The sequence below is a fragment of the Crocodylus siamensis genome, chromosome 5 (assembly GCF_052110815.1).
Source record: "Crocodylus siamensis isolate JL-2025a chromosome 5, ASM5211081v1, whole genome shotgun sequence".
NCBI lineage: Eukaryota > Metazoa > Chordata > Crocodylia > Crocodylidae > Crocodylus > Crocodylus siamensis.
The window spans coordinates 158,658,916-158,683,150 of NC_143399.1; the positions used below are offsets into that span (position 1 = coordinate 158,658,916).

At 45.8% G+C, this 24,235-nt stretch overlaps 1 protein-coding gene across 14 annotated transcripts in view; it reads left to right on the forward strand.

Annotated features, from left to right (window-relative positions):
* The first annotated feature begins 14,594 nt into the window (after positions 1-14,594).
* Positions 14,595-24,235, forward strand: part of CRPPA (CDP-L-ribitol pyrophosphorylase A) — a 239,402-nt gene continuing 229,761 nt past the window's right edge. For 8 of the 14 annotated variants that reach the window (XR_016442294.1, XM_090046863.1, XM_090046859.1 and 5 more), the window contains exon 1: positions 14,602-14,933. Coding sequence is in view for 13 of the 14 variants with exons in the window: in XM_090046863.1 (XP_089902989.1) it covers positions 14,755-14,933 (179 nt within the window). In the remaining variant the exon portion in view is untranslated. Of the gene's footprint in view, positions 14,934-14,984; positions 15,090-24,235 lie in introns of those variants that run through there. The other 6 variants (XM_090046862.1, XM_090046857.1, XM_090046867.1 and 3 more) reach the window with 5 other exon arrangements.

The window sequence follows — 24,235 nt, forward strand, 5'->3', positions numbered from 1 at the left end:
GTTATGTGTGTGGCCCAGAATGGGGCAGTAAGCAAGAGGCCTAACTGCACCGAGTTTGGTCTGGCCTCAAGCTGGAAGTGTTATCTGCGAGGCATGGGACACATGTAGAGGTGGTTGGAGTGTGTACATTAGGCCCTTGACATCAGGGCGGATTGAAGGGCAGCCTCCCACCTATTAACATCAAAACAATGCTACATCAAGGTGTGGTAGGTGGGAGAGGGGGGCAGCTGGCCCTAGTACAAAGGAGCAGGCTGGTCTCCCCACCAGGCCATGAGCTGGCTCCTTTCGTCACAGGGCGCATCTACATGTTCATCAATGTGCAGCGGTTACTGTACATTAAATTTACTACTTGTATAATGAAGTACTAAATTTAATGTGCAGTAACCGGTGTTACTGTGCAGTAGCACCAGTGGAGACCTTTTAAATGATGTTACTGCACAGTAGCCTAATAATACTGCACAGTTGTGCATTAGCACATCGCAGCACAGACAGTGTTACTGTACAGTATTATTAGGCTACTGCGCACTTAGTGTCTCATTTAGACACACCCAGGGAGTATGATGTGGACCACTGTGAATTCTCTCATAGGGCCATGCTGAAGTTAACTTAATGGTTAAATAAAAAATAACCTCGAGTGGTCATGGATGAATTCAGCTGTGTTGACAAGGACAGGGGTTTAAAACAGCTTTGCTAAATTTTTAGTCAATGTACTAGTAGTTGTATACCTTGACAAAAAAACTCAACATGGAAATGTATCGAATCAATACAATGGAGAGGCAGGTTATATCATTTTACATTAATAATTGGATTTTCTTACAGTGAAAATTATATAGAAAACAGCTCTCCAAATCACTGGTAGTCCCTCAATGCAAGGAGGATACTCTTCCAGTAAATAAGGGAGTAATTGGTGAGTTTGAAATCACTGAGGCCAATTCAAGATTTGCATGTTTGACTACAGACATGGCAAAACTCTCTAGGGCTAGGTACAGACAGTTAAAAAGCCTGAGGCTGAATCAATTCAGTCTTTGCAGGTTAGTCTAAACTGGACAGATTAAATTGAAATAAAAGTAAACACACTTGATCTACCTTTGATTCAGGAAATGCAGCTACATGCCTGCAGTGGCTGAGGCCAGAAGCTGGTGGGTGCTAGAACATGGCTGTTCACCAGACTGGGCTGCATCCTCAACCAGGCTTGTTCCCCTCTACCCTCCCCCATCCTTGTCAACCAGCCCTCACTGCTCCAGCTTGGGAGAAGAGGGGCAGGGCCCGCCCTGCTCTCTGAAGCGGACACTACAGCCCAGCCCAGGGCTGCAAAGCAGCACCCTCATGCCTCAACCAGCCCTCCTATAGTACGTTGAGCTGGTTTGGAGCAGCTCCAGGCTGGCAAGCTGATCCCGTGCCCCCTGCCAGCTGAGGCTGCTCTGACCTGGCTCAACGTGCTGTAGTCCCCAGGTGCACGTTCAAACATGGAGCCCAGGGGCAATAAACTCCAGTGGGATATGTGCCAAAGTTTATTTCTTCGAATTAATTGCATGTACAGATGTGCTCGTGGTCTAGGATTCTGAGAATAATATTTGATGAAATTGAAAATAAAGCTGAACAAATTCATAATCTGGGAAGTTATATCGTTATTTTGTTATTTTTTCATTTCTGAAAACTGCCCAGAGCTAAATGTAAATTGGTTTATAATGGATGAAAATCAGTTTTTCTCACGCATCACTAAAAACATACTTAACTAGATGTAAGTTGTTTTGTGAGGGCTGTAGATCTTCAAAGGAAGAGACGCATAAGGATGCAAGAGTTGCAAGGCTGGAGAGAGGATGTTATTAAAGTATTGTCAATAGAGGAGGTCAGAAATTTATGGTGCTCTTAGAATAAAGAACAGAAAAGGCTTTTGAGAAGTTTATTTATTTACTTGCTACTAACAGTAAAGAGTCTGTTTCCTTCCCAGCAGCCTTGAAATAAGAAGTGCCAAATCCAAGTTCAGCCCTGTATTTGGATATAAAGCAGACTTGAATAACACCCTTGGAAATACCTAGCGAATTCCTGATAGTAAATCACCATCATCCTCCTAAACTTGACCTTTACATCCTTCCTGAAGAACAGCATTAATCATGAAGGGACTGTTCAACACATTCCACTGTGGGAGTCTTGTTGCTACAGTGTTAACCTGGAGGTGTTCAATGGAAAATTATAAGGAATCCTCGGTGTTGGAAAGCTTCTAGTTTCATGATGCATTTCCCTTCCCGTAGGCCAGGCAAGGGGCTTTGATTTTTAGTTTCATCAACATGCGTGTAAATATAGCTCCAGGTTAAAACTGAAATTTGTCTACAGATTTATGAGTCAAGCAGACATTCTGTCACTGGATTTGTTCACTTTACTTGAATATCACCCTCAAAACAAGAAACTTGCCTGAGCATCTTTCTGAAAGACATCCAGCCTTTCAGATCGTTTCACATCTGAGTTGTATACCTGGACTGTCTGACACGCTAATCCCTCCCCTCTTGCAGGTTGTGTGAGTTATATAGCCAACCTGGAAGAGCTCCAGGAGAGCTCCTTCCTCAATGCTTCCCATCACAGAAAAGCCTTAGCCTTCTACCTTCCATTATTAATTAACTTTGGTTGGATAATACTGTTTCTACCATATGCCTGATAATCTCTATATAAGCACAGGAATATGTAAATTACCTCCCCAGGAATATGCAATATTGCTTTTTTAAAAACACACTAGTTAACATGCACAAAACCAAACTAGGTAATGTAACATGCATAAATGTAACTTATACCCATCTTAAAGCCTCTCTATGTTACTGGAGCGGAAAGAATCCTGTTGTCATTGAGAATTAGGTCCATTGACTTGAATAGAGCTGTTTGTGGACTATGGTACTCTAGAACATGTGTAAAGATAACTAAATTTGCTCTCTGTAAGAGAGTAAAAGATGAGTTAAAGAGGTATTGTAATTGCAATGAAGCCTAAAGCATGGCTCCTGGGGGATTAGTTAAACCTGGGAGTAAGGCCTTATAAGGAAGGATCTCACCTAATGCAGAGGAGTATAAGCATGTTTAGTAGTGGGATAGAGGGTTGCTGAGGAAAGCCTTGTAAGTATGGTTTACCTGAGTCCTGTAAATAAGAAGGTGGCCTCGCCTTTTCTCTCCGAAGAGCTAACATTTTTATTTTTCGTATGTAGCGATGATAGGCGAGTCATCCCTCTCGGGCCTGAATGACTGTTTTCTTTTTCCTGAGTGAGTTTTTGTTGACCCACCAACTTGTGAACTGCTGATTCTTTTTCTTTTCTGGTTGGATTGCAGTGAATGGGTTCCCCCAGAGTTCAGTACTTGGACCAGTGCATTTCAACATCTTCATGAATGATCTCTATGTGGGGGTGAAAAGCACACTGGCAGTTTCCTGATGACACTAAGCTTTGGGGAAGTGCGACCATGCATCTGGGTAGGCTGACAATCCAGGAGGACCTAGACAGGTTAGCTATGTGGGCGGACCAGAACCAGATGCTGTTCAACCCAGAAGTGTAAAGTGGTGCATCTGGGAAGGAAAAATTCACAACAAACTTACAAGCTCAGTGGTGCTACACTACCTAGCACTGTTTGAAAGGGACCTGGGGGTCATAATTGACCATAAAATGAATGAGCCACCATTGTGATGCTCAGTTAGCAGAGCAAACAATATGTTGGGATGCGTCAACTGATGCATCTCAAGCAAAACTAAGGGAATTATTCTCCTGCTCTACTCAGCATTGGTGAGGCCACAGCTGGAGGACTCTATCCAGTTCTGGGCATGTCCAGAGAAGAGCCACTCACATAATTAGAGGCCTGAAGAGCAAGCCATACAAAGAAAGGCTGATGCATATGGGACTCATCAGCCTAGAAAAGAGATGACTTGGCAGCTTACAAATATATCAAAGGAGAACATCAGGGGCTAGGTGAATAACTAATTCACCAAAGCACCCCAGGGAAAAACCTAGGAGCAACCATCATAAACTCCTAGGTTTCAGACTGGATATAAGGAACAACTTCTTAATGGTTCATGTGACTAAACTCTGGAATAGACTCAGAGTGGGAGTGGTGCAGGCACCTACTCTGGAGATTTTCAAAAGGAGACTGGATGTATACCTTGCTGGAGTTATTTGATCCCAGCAGTCTTTCCTGCCTAGTGGAGGGGGGCCTGGACCAGATGATCTCACAAGGCCCCTTCCAGCCCTAAACTTCTGTGAATCTGTATCCTGGAAGCAGTTAGCCCCTGGGGGCACTTTGACACATGGTCCCAGGGTGGATGGGTGGTGCTTCAGAGTGGCTCCAGCAAGCCTTAGTTCAAGCTTTAGTTAATGAGCTTTAGTTTAAGTGCCTCATCACCATTTTTAAGCATGGGGATGCTGATGCATGAGGCTGCTGGAGCACAGTAATTGCCACTCCAGTTGACTCGATTTTAACTCAGTCTGTTCTGACTTACTGCAATTCCAGCATGATGCACCAGCCTCCACACTCATGTACAGGTGCCCTGGGTGACTTGGCTGGAGTACTAAGTCATGGGATGAAGCAGTCCATTTTAGGGCTGCAGTAGCTTCCAGATTGGAGTACTAAATGAACAAAACTTGCAATGCTGTCCCCAGTCACTGCAGGTTGGGGATAACCACCCATACCAATAAACAGCTTTCATTTGTGTAATGAAGTTTTTAAGTACTTATAAATACAATCTGACCTGCCATAGGTTCTAGGCATGAGTGTTTCTGATACTCAAATATATTTTCCAATGCTTTGGGGATGTCTTGGGTAAATAGAGAATGGGGTGTCTTAACATATGATGAAGGATTGTAGAAAACAGCATGAATAGCTACATGCCTGGCTGTCTATCTGTAATATTGAGATTTGGTTTGGAGGTGGGGTGTTGAGATAAACAAAACTGTAGTTAGCTGAAATATACTTTGCTCTAACTCTTGATAACAAAAATCTATTACTAGTTCAATAACAGGATTATAAAATTGAAAACTACCCTATTTCAAATGTAATCCATTGGCACTCACTGTGCTGGTGCTGCTAGTGCTTGTACCAAGGAAGAATTTTTGGCTGTACTGACAGATGCCAGTTCTTGCATTCTAAGTGAATTAATGCAATGGATCACTAGTCTGTATCAGTCCTTTAGACAAAAATGACCTATACTATGACTGCATCCTAACACTTGCAGAGCATGCATGTTAAAGTAATTATACAAAATAGTTTAACTTAAAATAGCATATGTGGATGAGTGCAGACGACTCCAGGAAATCAACTCTTGTCAAGTGGCAGGAGGCTCCTAGGGAGAAGTGTCATATTCTCCAAATTCCTCCCCCACCTTCCCTCTTCCTGCTGCTTTACCAAATACAGGAGTTTGTTTGGCTGCTCAGCATGGATAACTGCAGCAAGAAAAAAGGAAAAAAGATTCAGCCCTGACCAGCTACCCCTCTGATCAGGTTGGGCTGTTTCTCCAAAAGATATTGCCATGGAGGAGCCTTAACACTTAACAGCTTCAGGACTAATATTGTTGTGCTTTTAAACTGAGGAACTTGAGTTGGGGGTAGATCAGGGTGGGCAATTATTTTGGCTGGAGGGCTGCTTAATGAGTTATGATGAGCTGTCTAGGGCTGCAGGGGTAGCCCCACCCCTTGACAGGTGCCCTGCCCCCGGTCACCATTTTGGGACCAGAATTCCTGCCCCTAACTCCTGATCTTTGCTCCAGAAGTAGTCCTTTGGGGGGGGGCGGTGTCTAGGGGAAAAAAAAATCCACAAATCGTATACTAAAAAAATTTAACTTCTACTATAAACGTTTACAACTTTTTTCAAAAAATAATTTTGCCCTGATTTTTATGTGTTTGCGTAGCGTATATAGAGGCAATTGCATCATGGCTCAAAATAAAGTCTTACCCTTGTACAACAATTGGCAGACTGTGCATGTTGGAAATCATAGTAAATATTACAGAGCAATTGCTCAGAACTTATTCTAACTTTAATAGTGCACAGATTTAATATCTACCAAGCGTCCAGTGTGACAAGGACCCGAGAGGGGAGCCTTGGTCACAGCAGGAACGCACTGCGTTGCCTTGCTGTAGGATCTAGGCCAAAGTAACCCATTCTCCTCCCCCTTCTCTTCCTGCTCTTTTGTGGTTGGCGCTGTCTTTTCCCTCCACCAAAGTGCAGGAGAATTTGCTAATTGTAAATATTTATGTTAATATGAAATAGCTTCTATAGGGACTTAAGCTTAATTCTTATTTGGTGGAAAGACTGGCTTTCTTGCTGAATTTGTGGAACAAAATTTCCTGGCTTGTTCAACATTCACCTTGTTGCACAGCCTCAAGCCTCATTTGGCCACAGCAATGCTCAGTTTATCCACAATCAAACTAAGCTTTTAGTACTAAGGAACTAAATTACCTATTAATGAAATTGAAGCAAATCATCCTAAAGTGGGAATGTAATACTAGCTGAAGCCTCAGTTACAGTAAAAATGTCAGGATTTGAGATCAACAAATGTTGTCCTCTATTACTTACAGAATTTTTGGAGCCCAGTACATGCACAGGAAAAAAGTAGCTCCTGCCCCAGAACTGTCTGGTTTTTAGAGTGGTCTAAAAATGCAGAGGTAGATTCAGTGATGAAAGCTTAGCAATCTAAGATCTTTTGATGGAAAGCATTATAAATAAGCTCAAAGTACTATCTCTTTCAGGTTTGTGCTGAGCAATGTATATATGCAGATTACAACATAGTCTGCGTCTCGCTGCATGATAAGTGTGGCACCTGCAATTCCAAGTAGCTGTACTAGTGACTAGTAGAAAGGCAAGACTGTTAGCTTATGAGATCAAAAACATTTTTGTTCAAAGCTAACTGTACACAATATTACACTTAATTTACATCTCAATGGGGTTCATTTTAAGGTCTGTCATCACTGAAATGTCACTGTTTTGCTGATTTTTATCTAGATTTAGAATAAACCCACACGCATAAGAATTTGGCTAAATGCCTTTTTTATAGTGCAAAAGGTTAAAAAAAAATTATTGTTTAGCCATAATCACGGTACATAGAATTCAGACATGTTTAGCTTTCAGAATTATAGATCTTCAGTATTTTGTGTTTCCATTAGGAATTTTTAAATTCTTTATAATGTCTAGCACAGGTAAAGCTTTAGCACCTTGACTATTAACTTTTAGGCACTTGGGCCCTCACAGCGAGGCATTTACTCTTCCTATGTAATGCATGGGGATTTTTAAGTGAAAGTTGAACTAGAATGGTGATCAGAAGAATTTTACATGCTGAGTGGAAATTTGCCCATGGCTAGCTAACAGGAAATATTAAGCTCAGTGATGTGTCTGAACTCTCACCCTTCTCCAGCATTTAGGTGACAGTGGAGATAAAAGCATATTTATTTCACAGTAAATTGACTTTCTCCGAAATAAAATGAGAGCAGGCACAGGACCTATAGCCTTGCTAAGACGCTGCTCAAATCTAGGGTAAAGATGTTCTTGGAGAGACTATTATCAATGCACACAAGCAATTACTGGTTCCCTTTCACCAAGGCACTGTAAAATCTGAGGTAAATAACACAACGATAAAGTGTGTGTCTACAACTGATTTAAGACTGCAAACTGTTGGGTCCCTCTATTCAGCATCCAGACACTGGAATCCTCCCAAGGGTCAGCAATCAACCATTCTTTTAAATGAAGAATGAAAACTCATTCTTTCACTTCTTGAAATGTAGCTGGATGTGGTGGTGGTGACGCAAATGCCATTGAAGCCCACTTTTTGTAAAATAGTTTAGCAGCTGGGGCACTTGTACATGTGATGAGGGTTTAGTCTTCTATGCCCCCTAAATTGAAATGGTAGGTTTTTAATTGAAACCCACTGTTTCAATTTAGGCTGCTGGCAGCTTGCCCCCCAACCACAGGAGAGGCAGGCAGGCTGTCAGGGTGGGGAGGAGATTGCGCCCCTTGCTGCTTCTGCCTTCAGTAGATACTTGTTAAATGCATGTGGCAAGGGGCCCAATCCTTTGTTGTTGTTTTTTTTTCCTGCAGAGACCACCCGCTTCTCCCACGGTCAGGGAAAGAGCTGATAGCTGCAATGCGTTGTTGCAAACTAAACTACAACAGAATGTAGTTGAGTTTGCAATGATGCAAACTCATCTAAAACGGCAAAAACTGGTGCACATGTAATGTGTGACACCATTAGGCCACACAAAGTGATGCTTTCATCAGGTGTACAGTGTGACATTGTCATGTGTACAAGTGCCCCAGAACACCTGGCCAGGAAGTAGAGATGCAGGTTCAGTTTTGTACTCGGCATGATTAAAACCCATTCCTCCCATCCTCTGGGTGAGAGGCCTGTCTATCTGGCTAACCATTAACCTTGATGGAGGCACTTCCTACTTCTGCTGAAACTGGCCCTCTGCGCAGAAAGGAATGCAAGAGTTGTGGTGTTAGAAGAATAACAACTGCTTACAGTGGTTTTAGGGCACTCCCTTGGAGAGGGAGTCTTAGGTTCTTGTCCTACACTCATGCCTGTCTAGAAATTCTACAGACATTAGCAAAACCCTGCAAACAATGGCAAACTTATTATAGCTTATACACACACAACAGTTAACAGAAAGATAAATGCAATAAGCAGATAATGCAATATTAAAGAGCTAATAGTAAATAATAACAACAGATAAATAGATCTGTTGCAGGCTAGCTAGGCACTGTGAGAATATCAGCCCCTGGGCTGTTTTAAAACAACAAATAGACAGACATGGGTTGGCAACTTATTGGCAGTCCCTCAATGCCAGGTGCGTGCCAGGTGATTCCAGCAAAGTCAGGCATTCCCAATCAACGCTGCCTGAAGGATTATGGGGGAATGTCCCTTGGTCAGGATCCAATCCTCACTCATACCCGGAGTCCAGGCTTGGAACAGCAATTTCCATTCTGTTCTCTCCTTTTTCCCTTTCCTGTTGGTCACCTGATGCATGCGCTTTTTATATCTAGTTTTATGCTAATTTCCTGGCCTTAGGGCCATTCACAATCTTATTTTATAGCTATTATCCTATGGGGTTAAAAGGTGTTAGAAATCATTATAATAAGTTACTGCCCAAGCTCGGGTTTATCCAATAAGCAAACTGCAACACAGCATCTTCAGGTTTGAAATTAATTTCAGCCCCGCCTAAATTCAGCCTCTTCAGAACTCTCTGACTATGCTTTTTTGAGAGATCCAGTACATTTCAAGAAAGGACAAGCTAGGCAGTTGAATTCAGTTTTTAACATCAAGGCTAAATTCTGAGCAAGAAACAACTATTAGGTCAGCTAATTTCACAGCTATAGCTTTGTCTTTGAGGCCTAGTCAGTTCCACAAACAGTTACAAGTTACATTTGTGGGTTACAAAAATACAAGCTTTATATTAGACAAAAGTTCCAAATGCTTCTAAGAAGCACATATTTATTGCTTGTTAATTTCTTTGGTTCTGGCCATCACACTGCAGTGTTGCAGAGTCTTTTTGGATGGTAATTTTGGGAACTAAGGGCCACTTTCTATTTTAAACTGGTGGGTGTACTTCTCTTAGATTGGAAAGCCAAACTTTGGGAAGTCAGTTTTTAGTACAACTTCTACTACTCTGATAACCTTATGAAAAACTCTTTTAATGGTGTTTTTCAACAAAACAGAATGCACTTTTTCCAACTGTGAACTGTTTGAACCCAGTTCTGTAATCTGATTCTAATATGTGCAATGCCAGTAGCATAATGGGGTGGGGGGGTGAGTAGAGGGATGCAAAAATAGCAGCAGCTGTGCTGCTAGCCTGGCCACTTGTGCCATCAGCAGCAGACACCAGTACTGCCCCATGAGTAATTACCACCCAGGGTGGTCCTGTATCCAGTTCATAGATTAATAGATTGTAAGGGGCTGGAAGGGACCTGTAGCAGGACACTAGGCTGTCTGGTACTGGATAATAGTAATGTGGGCTCAGCTGCCACTCACCAGGGCAGCACAGGTGGGAGTTGCCAAGGCAACCAGTCTGGTCAGCTGACCAGAAGGGGGCAGGGCCTGGCCTAGATAAACAGAGAAGGCTAAGGCCAGAGGTCAGCTCCTCTTCTGGCTGCTAAGGAAGAGGGAGCTCTGTTGGAGCAGAGCAGAGCAGAGCAGAGCAGAGCAGAGCAGAGCAGAGCAGAGCAGAGCAGCGCAGCCTGATGGCCAGAGAGTGTCTGCTTGACAATACTGGGTGGAGGGAACCCTGATAAGGATACGTGAGGGATAGCCAGGTTGGCTTGAAGTTTATGTTGTAACCCAGGAGTGGGAGTTTTCTGTTCTGGTTGTGATATTACACTGGAGGACCGGGCGAGGCTGTAGGGGTGGAGGAGGCCTCATAGGAGCTCCCCAGTAATGTGGGGGGTTCCTAGTGCCACAGAGGGTGTTGCGTTTTGGGGTGTCCTGGCCCCAGTGTGGGTGATTATCGGGAAGAGCTCAGTGTGGGTGCATGCAAGAAGCCCCAGTGGGGCATAAGGCCTGAGAAGGCGGGTCTGGGGCCAGGTAAGGCTGAGGCCACCTGAGCCCCGATTTACGAGAAGCGGGAGACGGGCCCCAGTGCAGGCAGCGGGAGACGGGCCCCAGTGCGGGTGGCGCGAGCGCACGGAGAAGCCCCGGTTGGGGGAGCAACAGCATAAGAGAGAGGCCCTGGCGCGGGCAACGATAGAGGCAGACACGCAGGGCAACAGACCCCAGTGAGGGCTGCGAGGCCTGCGGGGGAGACAGACCCCAGTGAGGGCTGTGAGGCCTGCTGGGGGGGGGGGAGACAGGCCCAGCGTGGACGGAGAGAGCCACGAGGCCCGGTGTAGGGCGGTGATACAGAGGCAAGGCCCTGGTGCAGGTGACAGCATGGACGACAGGTCCCATGGGGCGAGGGCCATGAGGGAAGCGATGGGGCACCTGTGAGGTCGAGACAGGCGGGCATAGGGACGAGTCCGAGGACCCGTATAGGCACGGGTGACGGTAGGACTCACATGCAGCCCAAAGGTCAGAGTGCACTGGGCGGTTAGACCAAGCCAAGATACTTCCAGGCCGTGCCAAAGAGGGTAGAAAGGCAGTCCCCCTTGAACATATCAACATCAAAGATGTGGCGGGTGAGATAAAGAGGGTGCATTTAGACCATATTTGGCATGGTAGGTAGAGGTGCTAGGGGAGGTCATGGCACCCCTAGAGGTCATCCTGCCACAGGACCCCACAAGATCATCAGGTCCAGCCCCGCTGCACTAAGTAGGAAAGGCATCTAGGGTCAGGTGATCCCAATGAGGTGACAGTTCAATTTCCTCTTGAAGATTTCCAGGGTAGGTGATTACATTACCTCTGGAAGGAGCTTATTTAACTGTCTGGACACTAACTGTGAAGAAGTGTTTCCTAATGTTGAGCCTGAAATGGTCTTCCAGGAGTTTGTGGCTGTTACTCCTAGTTTTCCCTAAGGGTGCTCTGGTGAACAGTTGTTTGCCAAGCCCTTGATACATTTCCCTGATATAGCAGTAAGCTGCTACCAAGCCCCTTCTGGGCCTTCTCTTTTTTTTTTTTTTTTTAGGCTTAAGAGACCCAAGTCCCTCAGCCTTTCCTTGTATGGCTTGCCTTGCAAGTCTCTGATCATATGGATAGAGCTCTTCTCTGGACTCTCTCAAGCTTTTTCATGTCCTTGTTGAAGTGTGGTGCCCAATACTGGATGCAGTACTCCCAGCTGTGGTCTTTCCAATGCTGAGTAAAGTGGATGAATTGCTTCCTTGGTTTTGCTTGAGATGCATCAGTTGATGCATGCCAGAATATTGTTTGCCTTGCTGGCTACAGCATTGCGCTGCACTAATAGCCCATGTTCATATTATTGTCTATTGTTACCCCTAGGTTCCTTTCAATTGTGGTGCTAGCCACTTTGTGAAGACATGACTGAAACAGATTATTTACCACAAAGATTTTTTTTCACAATGCAAATGATATAGTATGGACTATCAAGTTCTTCAACAGGTTTGGCTTTTTGTTTAATTTACCATAAAACCTACTGAACAATAAGTTAATAGTAATAATAACTTACTTCATCTTCTCCTCTCTCTCAGTACTTAATAAGATGGAGAAAAAACACAGTTACATTAAGTTCAATACAGTTAATAATATAGGCAGGGAAGACTAGAGAGAGCAGCGCTGACCAATCTTTTTGGCAGCTGTGCTACAAGTCCCACCATCAAGGTAAGGCAGGTATGTTGCAAAGACGGAAGCATGAAAAACACTTAAGTAGCTAAATAGCTTTGGACCACTCTGGTCCGTATCTGACTTGGAGCAACTCCAGGCTAGTGGTTACCAGGACTAGAAAATCTGGCCGTTAGTTCAGTGTATCAAAGTAGTAACATATATGACTACACTAAAATGCAATATTACCTTCCAATTAGTTAATGTCTCATTTTGCCATACACTGTTCCTTCATCTTCTGGAAACAAATGGGAGATGGGATATAAAAATAAAAGCAAAGATCAAGAGGTTACATCAGTCAAAAATTATGATGTTTTTTGTGCAACTCTTTTGGATGAACCAAGAAAGAATAAGGAAAGAGTTAGAAGGGGGTGGCTGGAGAGTAAGTATGGTAATGACATGAAAGAAAAACTGCAAAAGAAAAATTGAGCCACTTACTAGTAGGAAAAGGAGAGACTGAAACAGAAGACTACATGCTTTAGGATTAAAGAAAATGGTAGAATTGCCTACTAAAAAGAGAGAGAATGACGAGTAACTTTGAGTTTAGTCACTGACCCTGAGGATGCCACTGGATTTCAGCTGCTTACAAGAAGAGATGCTGGACAGTCAGAGATACCAGTCTTCAAGGCAGGTTGGGGGAGGAGATATAGGGTGTAACTCTGAAACTCCTCAACATGGTAGTAGTAAAAACCACACATAGTGCCACAAACAGTAATGTATGAGGCTTCTGCAAGCCAGAAATTGGTCATGGATGCTCAACAAGATGAAGAGCTACGAATTCCAAAATCTCCAGAACACTGTACAATAGACTGTAAACAAATATTTTAGCAAAACTCACCACCATGCCTGTCATTTTAGATTTGTAAAGTTATCTTTGCAGTGAGATGTATTAGAATCTTTAAAATGAAGAGAGATTAACACTGATATTTTAAGCTACTCAAATGGCAGGCCAGGTGTGTAAGGAAAACATCCATATCACTTTATGCCATACCTGGTCCACTATGTAGGTGTGACTTCTACATCTGGCATGCCTCCCTCATCTCCCTTTGCTTCACTCTTTTTTTTTTTTCCTTTCTCATGCACCCTTATGGAAGCCAGAATTTGGTCCTGTAAACTCATAAGGATAAATGGAATCCATTACTACATATAATCCAGTGCATCATAAGATGAAGCAGTATGTCTGAGCAGCTGTCGACTGGAAGAAGCTATTTTAGCATTTCTCTTTTCTGGAGTCAGTGACTGAATACCAGAGGTCTTTTATGGAGGAGTCAAAAAGTTGGTGAAGAGGGTTTCTGTTCCTTTGAACATTGTGAATCTGCATTTGTATCGGGAGCAGTGCTAACCTACTTGCCCTAACCCAGTGGTCCTCAACCTCTTTGGCTCAAGGCACCCCTCAGAAAGTGCCAACTCTTAATTTTAGCTCTTTTTTTTTTACTGTGGAAAAATAACAGAGAGCATTTTCCTGTTGCAAAAAAACTTGGAAAGCCAACAATGGGTCAGAATGTTTTGAATACTATGGAATTTTTCATAACATAATCAAAGTTACTTGTCTTCCTTTTAGGTGGCAGTTCTACATTTTCCTGAACCCTCAAGCTTTTGGTCTGTTCTGACTTGGTAAAACAATACAGGATTTCTATTTGAAACCTCTGGGTTTATCTTGTGACTCATGTCTGCATATCTAACAATGCTAGCATTGTGCACCACTCCACAGCACTCTAGAAATGATCAAAAAGCACTGTAGGGTGACGCCCAGGGTTGTATAGCTTCCAAGGCAGCAATTCACAACCTCATTAGAGTGGAGGCTCCCCTCAGAAATGCTGCTTTCAGGTGTCTGGACTGCAGAAAAATCCTGGAGCTGTTCTGCTGTGACAAAGCAGGAGGGGACAGATAGAAACATTAAGACAGTAGGAGCATGACTATGTGAGATGCTAACTGTGCAGTGACCTAGTATTACTGCACAGCAGTGTGTCATGTCAAAAAATGTGCTGATACACTACTACACAGTACCATTAGGCTTCCATGCAGTTACTGCACTAAAAAGCTCTGTGCCAGCACTACTGCACAGTACTGCCAGTTGCTGCATGCTGATTTAGTACAGTTATACAAGCACTAAACTGAAGCACAGTAACTATGGCATATTAATGAAGTATAGATATGCCCTGGGGGCTCCACTGGCCGTGCCAATGCTTGGCTCTTTCCTAGGGGACCTTTAACAGGCTCTCAATGGAGAGGACAGCCCAGGAAATGCTTCTGGCTGCCCTTCCCTCCCCCTCCCCCGGCGGGGTGGGCCCGCAGTCCGGGCCTACTGTAGCTCCCCGCAGCCCCCCAAGGCGAGCAGGTGCCCGGCCCCGCCCCTTCGGAATCCGGGGGCGGCGCTGAAGGCCCCCCCCCCCCGCTTCTCAGAAGAGCGGCTGCGCAAGCGCACCTCGGACAGCCGCACCACTGGCCTCCCTCTCCCCATTCGAGATTTAAAGGGCCAGCGACACCGCTCCGTGAGGTCTGGCCGCCCCCACGGAGGAGGGTAAAGAGCCGCTCGACAGATGTGTGAGAGCCGCGGGGCCGCGCAAATGGAGCTCGGCAGCAGCTGGAACGCGGGGTCGGTGGCTGCGGTGCTGCCGGCGGGCGGCAGCGGGGAGCGCCTGGGGGCCGCCAGGCCGAAGCAGTTCTGCGCGCTCCAGGGAAGGCCACTCGTCAGTCACACTGCTTGCGCGCTCGAGAGGTACCACCCCGCGCATGCGCAAGGTTTCATCCTTCCCTGCCAAGCTCCCTCCCTGCAACTCTAGGTCCGGTAGCGGCGGGGGCTAGGTGTGAGCGACTGGATGTTGATTGAGCATGCGCGGGGGAGACTGACGTCACATGTGACCCTTACCCCTCGGTTTGTACTGTAAATTCTGGAACAGGGCGGGGCCTGGTGTGAGGCGGTTTCCGTGCTTTGCTGACGTAGGTATGGGGCGGGCTGGTCCCGCCTGCCTGGAGCAGCTCATGTGCAGGACACGATGTCTGCTGCGGTCAGTGGGATCAAGCAGGGGTCCTGGAGCAGGTGGTGAACTGCAGAAGCAAGTGGGGACGTGTGGTGCCACGTCCAGCAGGGAGTGGCTGCAGGAGCACTGTCTGTAGCGTGGCACTGGTCTAGGGTTGCATCGCAGTCAGGCTTGTCACACACCTTGTTCCCTGTGGTATCTGCCCAAATGCCATAGGAGTCTGCATAGAAAAAGAATAATAGTTCATATCAGAGGTTTTCAGTCTTTTTTGGTTGGTGTACCTTTGGCAGCTGGTCAAGAAGCAAGGAGTCCTGTGGCTGGTTGACGAGTGGGGGGGAAAGGGGGACTCTGCGGCCAATCTATGAGCAGGGGTAGGGGTCCTCTGTGTGCAGCTGTGAAACCAGAAGTGCTGGTGATGAAACTGGACGTGGCCCTGCTTCTCTGTGCCGCTGCCCCCTGGGGCCTTCCCAGGTACCTCACCTTTGGTCTGTATCTTCCCTCAGTGGGTGTGTTTAGAGACCTAGAAAAGAGGGATTAAGGTTTGGGAAGGAAAGAATATTAGAAAAATAAAGCATAATTTAGAAATATCTTTATTTCTGTTACAAGTAAGCTTTGGGAAAGTCACTATTTTTCAGGCTGCAATACTGTATTTCTGTCCTAAAGCTAAAAACAGTGTATAGAGAGAGAGGACTGATTTTTTATTTTTTTTTAAACTGCCACCTAGCCAAGAGCAGGATCTGAATTCACTTGCTGTTTTAGTTTTGCTGTACAGGTTAAGTAATCTATGCCATACTTAAGGTATGTCTCTGTGTGGCGTTGGGGTTTGAAACAAAATTTCCTACCTAAATGTGCAGGAATAGCAGCCCAGCTCCTTGGGCTCAGTAGTGCAGGTAGCTTGCTAAGGAATGCAAGGAGATCTCTTGCTTTCTCCTGTTCCTCTGCAAGGCTATAAGAGGGCTGCCAGCTTAGAAAAATTTCAAACTTGCAGTATATTACTTGTAAAACCTGTGAAAGCAAACAAACAAACCAAGTTCTCTGAATTTTGGTTTAATAACTTCTCTTGGCATCACCCAACTAACTGCCCCAGCAACTTGTTTCTAGACGAGTGTCACACAAGCAGAAATTTTACTTCCGTCCTTTGTCTCCTGTACCCCTTAACTATTAAATACAAACGTGTACTCAAGAGAACTTTTTACTTGAAAATCAGGTACTTCATGGTGTTTCAGATTGACTGTACATGTTCACTGATTTTATTTTTGAGAACTTTGGCCTTGATAATTGTGTATTTTGTGTGGCTTATCCAAGGCATGAAATGCCTTGTAGCTTTCTAACCTTTTGTTTGGCTAATGGGGAAGAAGAAAGCTTCTTAATGTTTTCCTGAACCTTTAAATCATTTTATGTACCCATCCAAGACCTTGTTTTGTTTACTCAGTTAAGTAATAGCTGGGAAGTAAGTATTATAGATTCATAGATTGTAGAGTTGGAAGGGCCACAGTGGATCATCGCGTCCGACCTCCTGCTCCTGGCAGGAAAGAGGACCGAGGTCAGATGACCCCAGCCAGGTAACTGTCAGGCCTCTTCTTGAAGACCTCCAAGTTAGGTGATAGTACTACCTCTCTTGGAAGCCCATTCCAGATTCTGGCCACCCTTACTGTAAAAAAAAAAAAAAAAAAAAAAAAAAAAAAAAAAAAAAAAAAAATTCTTCCTAATATCTAACCTAAATCTACTCTTTGCTAGTTTGCACCCATTATTCCTAGTTACTCCCTGGAGCGCTCTGGTAAATAGCGCATCGCCAATTCCCTGTTGTCCTCCCTTGATAAACTTGGAGGTGTGTACAAGGTCTCCCCTCAGACATCTCTTGTGAAGGCTGAAGAGATCCAGATCTCTCAACCTCCCCTCATAGGGTCTTTCACGGAGGCCACTAATCATGCAAGTGTCCCTCCTCTAAGCCCTCTCCGGATTCTCTGTGTCCCTCAAAGTGTGGTGTCCAAAACTGGACACAGTACTCCAACTGTGTCCTGACCAATGTCACATAGACAGGGAGCATCACCTCCCTTGATTGGTTGGTCACGCATCTGCTAATGCATGACAAGGTACGATTGGCCTGGTTGATGACCTTGTTACACTAGTGGCTCATGTTCATCTTGGAATCAACGATGACTCCAAGATCTCTCTCAGCCTCTGAGCTGCTGAGGAGGTCATCCCTCCAACCTATAGGTGTGCTGGGGATTCCTCCTTCCTTACATTTATCTTTGTTGGATTGCAACCTATTTCATTCCGCCCATTGAGCCAACTTGTCCAAGTCAGTCTGTACCTGCTCCCTGCCCTCCAGTGTGTTAACTTTGCCCCATAACTTGGTATCTTCTGCGAACTTGGAGAGGGTGCTCTCTACACCCTTGTCCAAATTGCTGATGAAGATATTAAATAACACCAGTCCCCCCACTGCCTACCTTCTTCCAGGCTGGGAATGACCCGTCTGCCACCACTCTCTGGGTGTAGTCTCTAAGCCAGTTGGCCACCCACCTGACTGCCTGCTAGCTTCCTGATGAGAATAGGATGTGAAACTGTGTCGAAGGCCTTCCTAAAATCCAGGTAGATGACATCAGCCTCTGCTCCTGTGTCAAGGCAGTGTGTGACCTGGTCATAAAAGGCTATAAGGTTTGTCAGGCAGGATCTACATGTGATGAACCCATGCTGGTTTCCTTTCAGCATCATTTCCCCTGCTGGGCCTTCACAAATGTGCTCTTTGATTTTTTTTTTTTTTTTTTCCAGTATTTTCCCAGGGATAGAGATAAGGCTGACTGGCCTAAAGTTACCTGGCTCATCCCTTCTTGCCATCTTAAATATGGGTGCCACGTTGGTTCTTTTCCAATCCTCAGGGATCTGGCCGGAGCACCATGAGTGCTCCAGTCCTGCCTTGGCCTGCCTATCTGATTCCCTGCAGTAGTGTGCCAGGGAGGTGTATGCCTCCTTGGTGGCTTACCCCTGCTTCCATTGCCTATAAATCTTTCTTTGCCCCCAGTCTTTCCTGGAGTTCCCTGTTCAGCTAAGGGGGCTTTTTTAAATCCCCTTAGCCCCTTTTCTGCATAAGAGGATGGATTCCTTTTGTACCCCAAGGATCACTCCCTTGAGAAACCGCCAACTCTCTTGCACCCCCATTTGCTCGATGCTCCTGAGTTCTGCCACCTCACTAACTAGCCTTCTAAATTTACTAAAGTTGGCCCTTCTGAATTCTTAACACTTTAGCCTCACTGGGTATTTTTCTCACCCTTCTCTGGATAGTGAACTCTACCAAGTGCTGGTCATTATCTCCCAGGTTACTGTGTACTCGCACAGTTCCCCACGAGATCATCCCCTGTTGTTAAGACCAGGTCTAGCAAGATGCTACCCCTGGTGGGACTGGACACCACCTGGTTTAGGTGGAGGTCCTGCACACAGTGTAAGAACCTCCATGAGCGGCTTGTTTTGGCTGTCTGTTCCTCCCAGCAGATGCTCGGGAAATTTAGATCCCCCATGACCACTGCCTCCCTTGCCAGTATGGCATCTGAGAGCGGCCTGGAGAATACCTCATCTAGCTCGTCATCCTGGTGAGGAGGTCTGTAGTAGACCCCCACTACCAAGTCCTTTTCCCCTGGCCCCTCCTGGATCCTGACCCACAGTGCTTTGGTATTTCCTTCCTCTTCCCGTGCCCTGATGATGGAAGATGTGTACTACTCCTTAACATAGAGAGCTACACCCCTGCCTTTTTTTTCCCCACTCTGTCACGCCTATACAACCTGTAACCCTCAATGCCTACCGCCCAGTTGTGTGTAGAATCCCACAACGTTTCAGTTAAGCCGACTAGGTTATACTGTGTGCTAGCAACTAAACGTGTGAGCTCCTCCTGCTTGTTCCCCGTACTCCTGGCATTTGTGTAAAGACATTTTAGCCCCCCAATGGGTGCTCTTGGTGCCCCAAGTATTAATAAGGCTTTCTAACTGAAACTGAAGAAAGAAGTCACTTATCTTGGACACCTACTCCTTTTGAGAGTGAGTTTTCCTAATAAGTCAGATAATTGCAGCTTACCGCTACAAAGTCCCCTCTCAGCCTTCTTTTTTTTTCAGGCTGAAGAGTCCCAGGTCCCTCAGCCTTTCCTCATATGGCTTGCCATGCGAGTCTCTGATTATATGGGTAGCCCTTCTCTGGAGTCTCTCAAGCTTTACCATGTCCTTGTTAAAGTGTGGAGGCCACACCTGGAGGCAGTACTCCAGTTGCAGTCTCACCAATGCTGAGTAGAGCAGGAGAATCACTTCGTTGCAATGGTTTTGTTGGTTTTGCTGGAAATGCATCAATTGATGCATGCCAAGATATTGTTGGCCATGCTGGCTACAGCATTGCGCTGCCAGCTCATGTTCATACTGTGGTCAATTATTACCCCCAGGTCTCTGATGGCAAGTGATGGGGGATCGTCAGTCCTGCTGCCTGATGAGAGGCAGCAGTTGCACAAGTACCCATGTCACAAATTTTGCCTGTCAGCAGCTAGGGGTGCAGGGCCTCAGAACCCCCCTGTGCTTATCTCATTGCCAGCTGGCAGGCTTTGTGGCCAGGCCTGGAGTAGTTTCCATCCCCACTGTGCCCCAAGATGGACACAGCTGCACAAACACCCATGACACGAGTTTTGCCTGTTAGCAGCTAGAGGTGCAGGGCCCCAGAACCCCTGCACCTATCTCCTTGAAAGCTGGCAGGCTTTGTGGCAGGCCTGCAGCTTTCACCCTGCTGCGCCTTAACACACATAGCGTCACGAGTTTTGCTTGTCTTCAGCTTGAGGTACAGTTTCGCCCAAACCCCTGTACCTATTGCCTTGAAACTTGGCAGGCTTTGTGGCCTTAGCAGGGGCTAGCATTCCTGCAGTTCTGACACTGCTGTGGCTTAACACATATATGTGACATGAGTTTTACTTTCAAGATTTTGGGGTGCAGTTTCTCCACACCCCTTGCACCTATCTCCTTGCAACTTGGCAGGCTTCATGCCCTCCTAAGGGACTACCAGTCTTCCAAGTGTCATTCAAATCAAGCCACAAATGACAAAGTTATAGGCTGTTTTAAGCTTCCCCATTATGGCCTATGGACAAAACATTGAAACAACACATTTCAGCTTGCCTCGTTTTATTTCGAGGCTGTTTCAACGCTATCTGTTTCATTTCGATTTTGCTGTTTCGACATTGAAATGGTGTTGAAACAAAACTGGTGGCAAAATTTTGCACAGCCCTACTGGATTCTTGTCTTGCTTCTATTACTGTTTGCTTATTTTATCCAACAGCTCTATTCTGAGCATCACCATGCCTAGCTCCTCAAAAATACTTAGCAGACAGGGGGTTTGAGTACTGCCCTCCCACCCCCGTCCATGCTTGATGTCCTCTTCACATCAGTGCCTTTCTGGCACTGGGCAGCAGCTCTCCCATTCTCAGGCAGGGTTTTGTCTAAGGTGTGAACCTTGCCTGTGTACATTGATGTCTAAGCTTTTTCTGGGCCCTCACCTGCTGACTGATATCACTTCACAGCTAGTGAGCTTCTTCATGTGCTAGTTCAAACTAATGCCAGGGGGGCCCAAAGGGTGAAGTAGCTTGCTCACTTATTAGTGGGATTCAGTCACATAATGTACCCATAGGATAGCTGTTCTGGCTTTACTCTGCAATTAGACTTGGGGTGCATTATTTTGATGGCATGTTTAGTGGTTTTAATGGGGTAAATTATGATGCTTTTTGGCATGCATTTCTAGAAGTATGTCTATTTGCTGCTTTGTGCAGATTCTTTTTGTAATAGTATGTGTGATCAGATCTGATTGAAAGTTCTACTTACACATTTTTTCTATATTAAAAAAGGAAATTGGGATATTAAATACTTTAAAGATTTTCTTTAATACAATTTAAGTTTAAAAAAATAGAAATTTAGTATCTTTGCTGCTAATCTGACTGTCCACTGTCCATATATCATTAATTCATTAACCCTAACCCTAACCCCCACCCCCCCTGCAGAAAAGCCTACAGGGGGAAGGGCTGTGGGGTGGGGAGTAGGGCTGGGCAGGCTGGACTGGGTAGTGGGGCAGTCAGAACCCAGCAGCTCCTCCAGGGGAGTGAGTAGGCAGCCCCCACTGCTGCGTGCATGCCGGGGGAGGAGGGGCATGTTCCCCCTCCTTGGTTTCTCCATACCATGCCCCTGGATGACCTGCTGGGCTCTGATTGCCCCACGACTTGGCCTGACTGGGGCCCTATTCACAGTCGTGGGACAATCTATACGGTGCAGGAGGAAAATTACGTAATCTTATGTGATTATGTGTGGTTGGTTGTAAGTTTTATGCACAAAATTACGGAGACAGTTATTTGTGTGATTTCCCTGGGTTGTACTATGAGATGATGAAACAGAGGGCGTTTAGTATTCTCCCCAAATTCCCATCTGTCTGTACACGTGACGGTTGCAATGTAGTCCATTTCACTTGGCCTCAGAATGAGGAATTCCTGTAGTTCTATATTAGTCTGTTACTAGTGCAAGCACAGAGCACATTTTGTTTTTTCACTGTTCAGTAACTTGTGTAATTCAGTTGTGATTTGTAAGGAATAATAGATATCTCTTTGATTTCTTTTAGCATGGGTTGGCTCTTCCTGACTCCTGTGTTTTAATTTTTAGTTTTAAATGAATCGCAATATGTGAAGAATTGAGGTGTATCCAATTAGTGTGCCTTAGTTTCAGTTTAAAAAAAAAAAGCACAAGTTGTTTTTATGGCTGAATGTAGGTCCATGACAGCATTTACTTGAAGGGTGCCTTAACCTTTTGATGAACTAGAATGAGCGAGAAGTTAGGAATAAAACTTGAAGCCATGGCATCTCATGATTACAAGGTTCGTAAAAGTGTTTGCACAGCCTTAGCACTAAGGAGTTTATGAAGACATTTCGGAATACCTGTACTATAGATGTGGAACAAGAGGCTGAAGAAAACACCTGATAGTGGAAAGAATAGACATTGCAGCAGCCAAGTCTTTGCTACCAGGGGCTGATGAACAATGGCAAAGGTGGTGATGTCTCAACTGCCAACATACCGGAGTTGGACGCTAATGGAACTAAAGAAGTGGGGCTATACCATTAATTCATCCACTTGTGACTGCAGCGCAGAGCCTCAGACTAGGCAACACCTGCTGCAATGCCTGCTGCCTGAAGGCACATGTGCAATGAAAGATCTTGCAAAATGCAGTAAATGAGCAGAAGCATGCATAACAAGATAGTTAAATGTGGCAGAGACATGAGAAGGATACGTGTATGCTTTTCATTTCCTAAAGAACAGTCAAAATACTTGCTGTAGAATTTTAGTAGCATTCCTATTTATTTCCCTGTTTAAAGTAAGAAATAAAGTAAGTTTTAAAAGTTTTCATTAAAATTGTTATTGTACCAGAGTGTATTGCTTTGGGCACGCTGTTTACATTTGTGTCTGGGACCACAGCACATTGAGCAGGGTTGGAGCAGGCCCGGCTGGCAAGGCACATGGGGGCGGTCAGCCTGCCAGCCCAGGGCTGCTCCCCTCCAAGCTCAACATACTGTGGTGAGTCTGGCTGGGGCACGAGGGTGCTTCAGCATGGGGCTAGCCAGCAGGCAGCCCTCGTACTGAAGCACCCTTGTGTCCGGCCAGCCAGGGCAGCGTCTACATGCGTGCTGCTGCAGAGTAAAAAACAAGTACTATCCTGCTGCAGAATAATTTGGTTTATGCCAGCTTAATAAGGGTGCATGTGTCAATGCACATTAACTGCACAGCTGATTAGTCTTCTACACAGTAAATGTCTCATGTTGGCGAGCCCAAAGTCATTTAGTCCAGCCCCCTGCTCAAGCCAGGACCATCCCAGCCAAGTGTCTGTCTAACCTGCTCTTGAAAACTACCAAGGATGGGGATTCCACAACTTTTTCTGGGTAGGCTGTTCCAGTGCTTGACCACCCTCATAGTCAGAAAATTCCTCCTGATCTTCAGCCTATATTTTCCCCTGCTACAGCCTAAAGCCATTGCTTCTAGTCCTGTCTTCTACAGCCACAGAGTAAAGCTGATCTCCGCCTTCTCTGTAATTGCCCTTCAGGTATTTGAAGACTGCTATCAAATTGCCCCTGTTTTCTCTTCTTCAGACTAAATAAGCTTAGTTCTTTCAACCTTTCCTCATCAGACTGGCTTCCTGGGCCCCTAATAATTTCTTGTTATGTGTTAGACTCTTTCCAATCTGTCCCCATCCTTAAAATGCAGGGCCTAAGACTGGACATAGCACTCCAGATGAGGCCTCACCAGTGCTTCCCAATAATTGTTTCCCTAGATTTGGAGGTGACACTCCTATTAATACAATACTATGCTGTTGGCTTTTTAGTAGGGGTGCACTAGTAAAGATTTTTTTTTGTCCGATACCGATCTGGTAGCTGACATCCAGCCTGGCAGCTTGGAGAGCGGCGTCTGGCCAGTAAGTCTGGGGGGAGGGGGGAGGGAGAGCAAATTGCGGCTCCCACAGTGAGGGAGGGAGGGAGTGGGGCTGGGGCTGCGGCTGGGGCAGCGGCAGGCACTACCTGAGGGTGGGCTGCCTGCTGGGGGCTCCCCTGACCTCTTCCTGGCAGGGGGCTGGGCTGGGGCTGTGCTTGGGGTGGGCCAGCAGTGAGGCAGGCAGTGGCAGCACTGGGAGAGGGGGTCATGGGGGCTACGGTGAATGTTAGGGTGGCTGTAGCCCACACTGTAGCCTCCCCTCCCAGCCCCACCATTGCCTCTACTGAGTGCAGCCCCAGCCCAACCCCTCCGCCAGGAAGAGGCTGGTGCAGCCCACCCTCGCCCCACACACAAATCCAGGGGGCACATGGTCCCATGCCTCACCTGGGGGGCACGCAGTGGCAAGGACCTGCCCCCTTGTCCCCACACCTCCTGGACAGCCTGTGGCTCCGTACCATGTCCTGCCCCATCCTGCCTGGGCAGCCCCTGCTGCAGCCTCATTCTCTCCCTCACTTACCATCCAGGTACTGCTCTCCAAGCTGCCAGGCTGCGTTCCTGTCCGC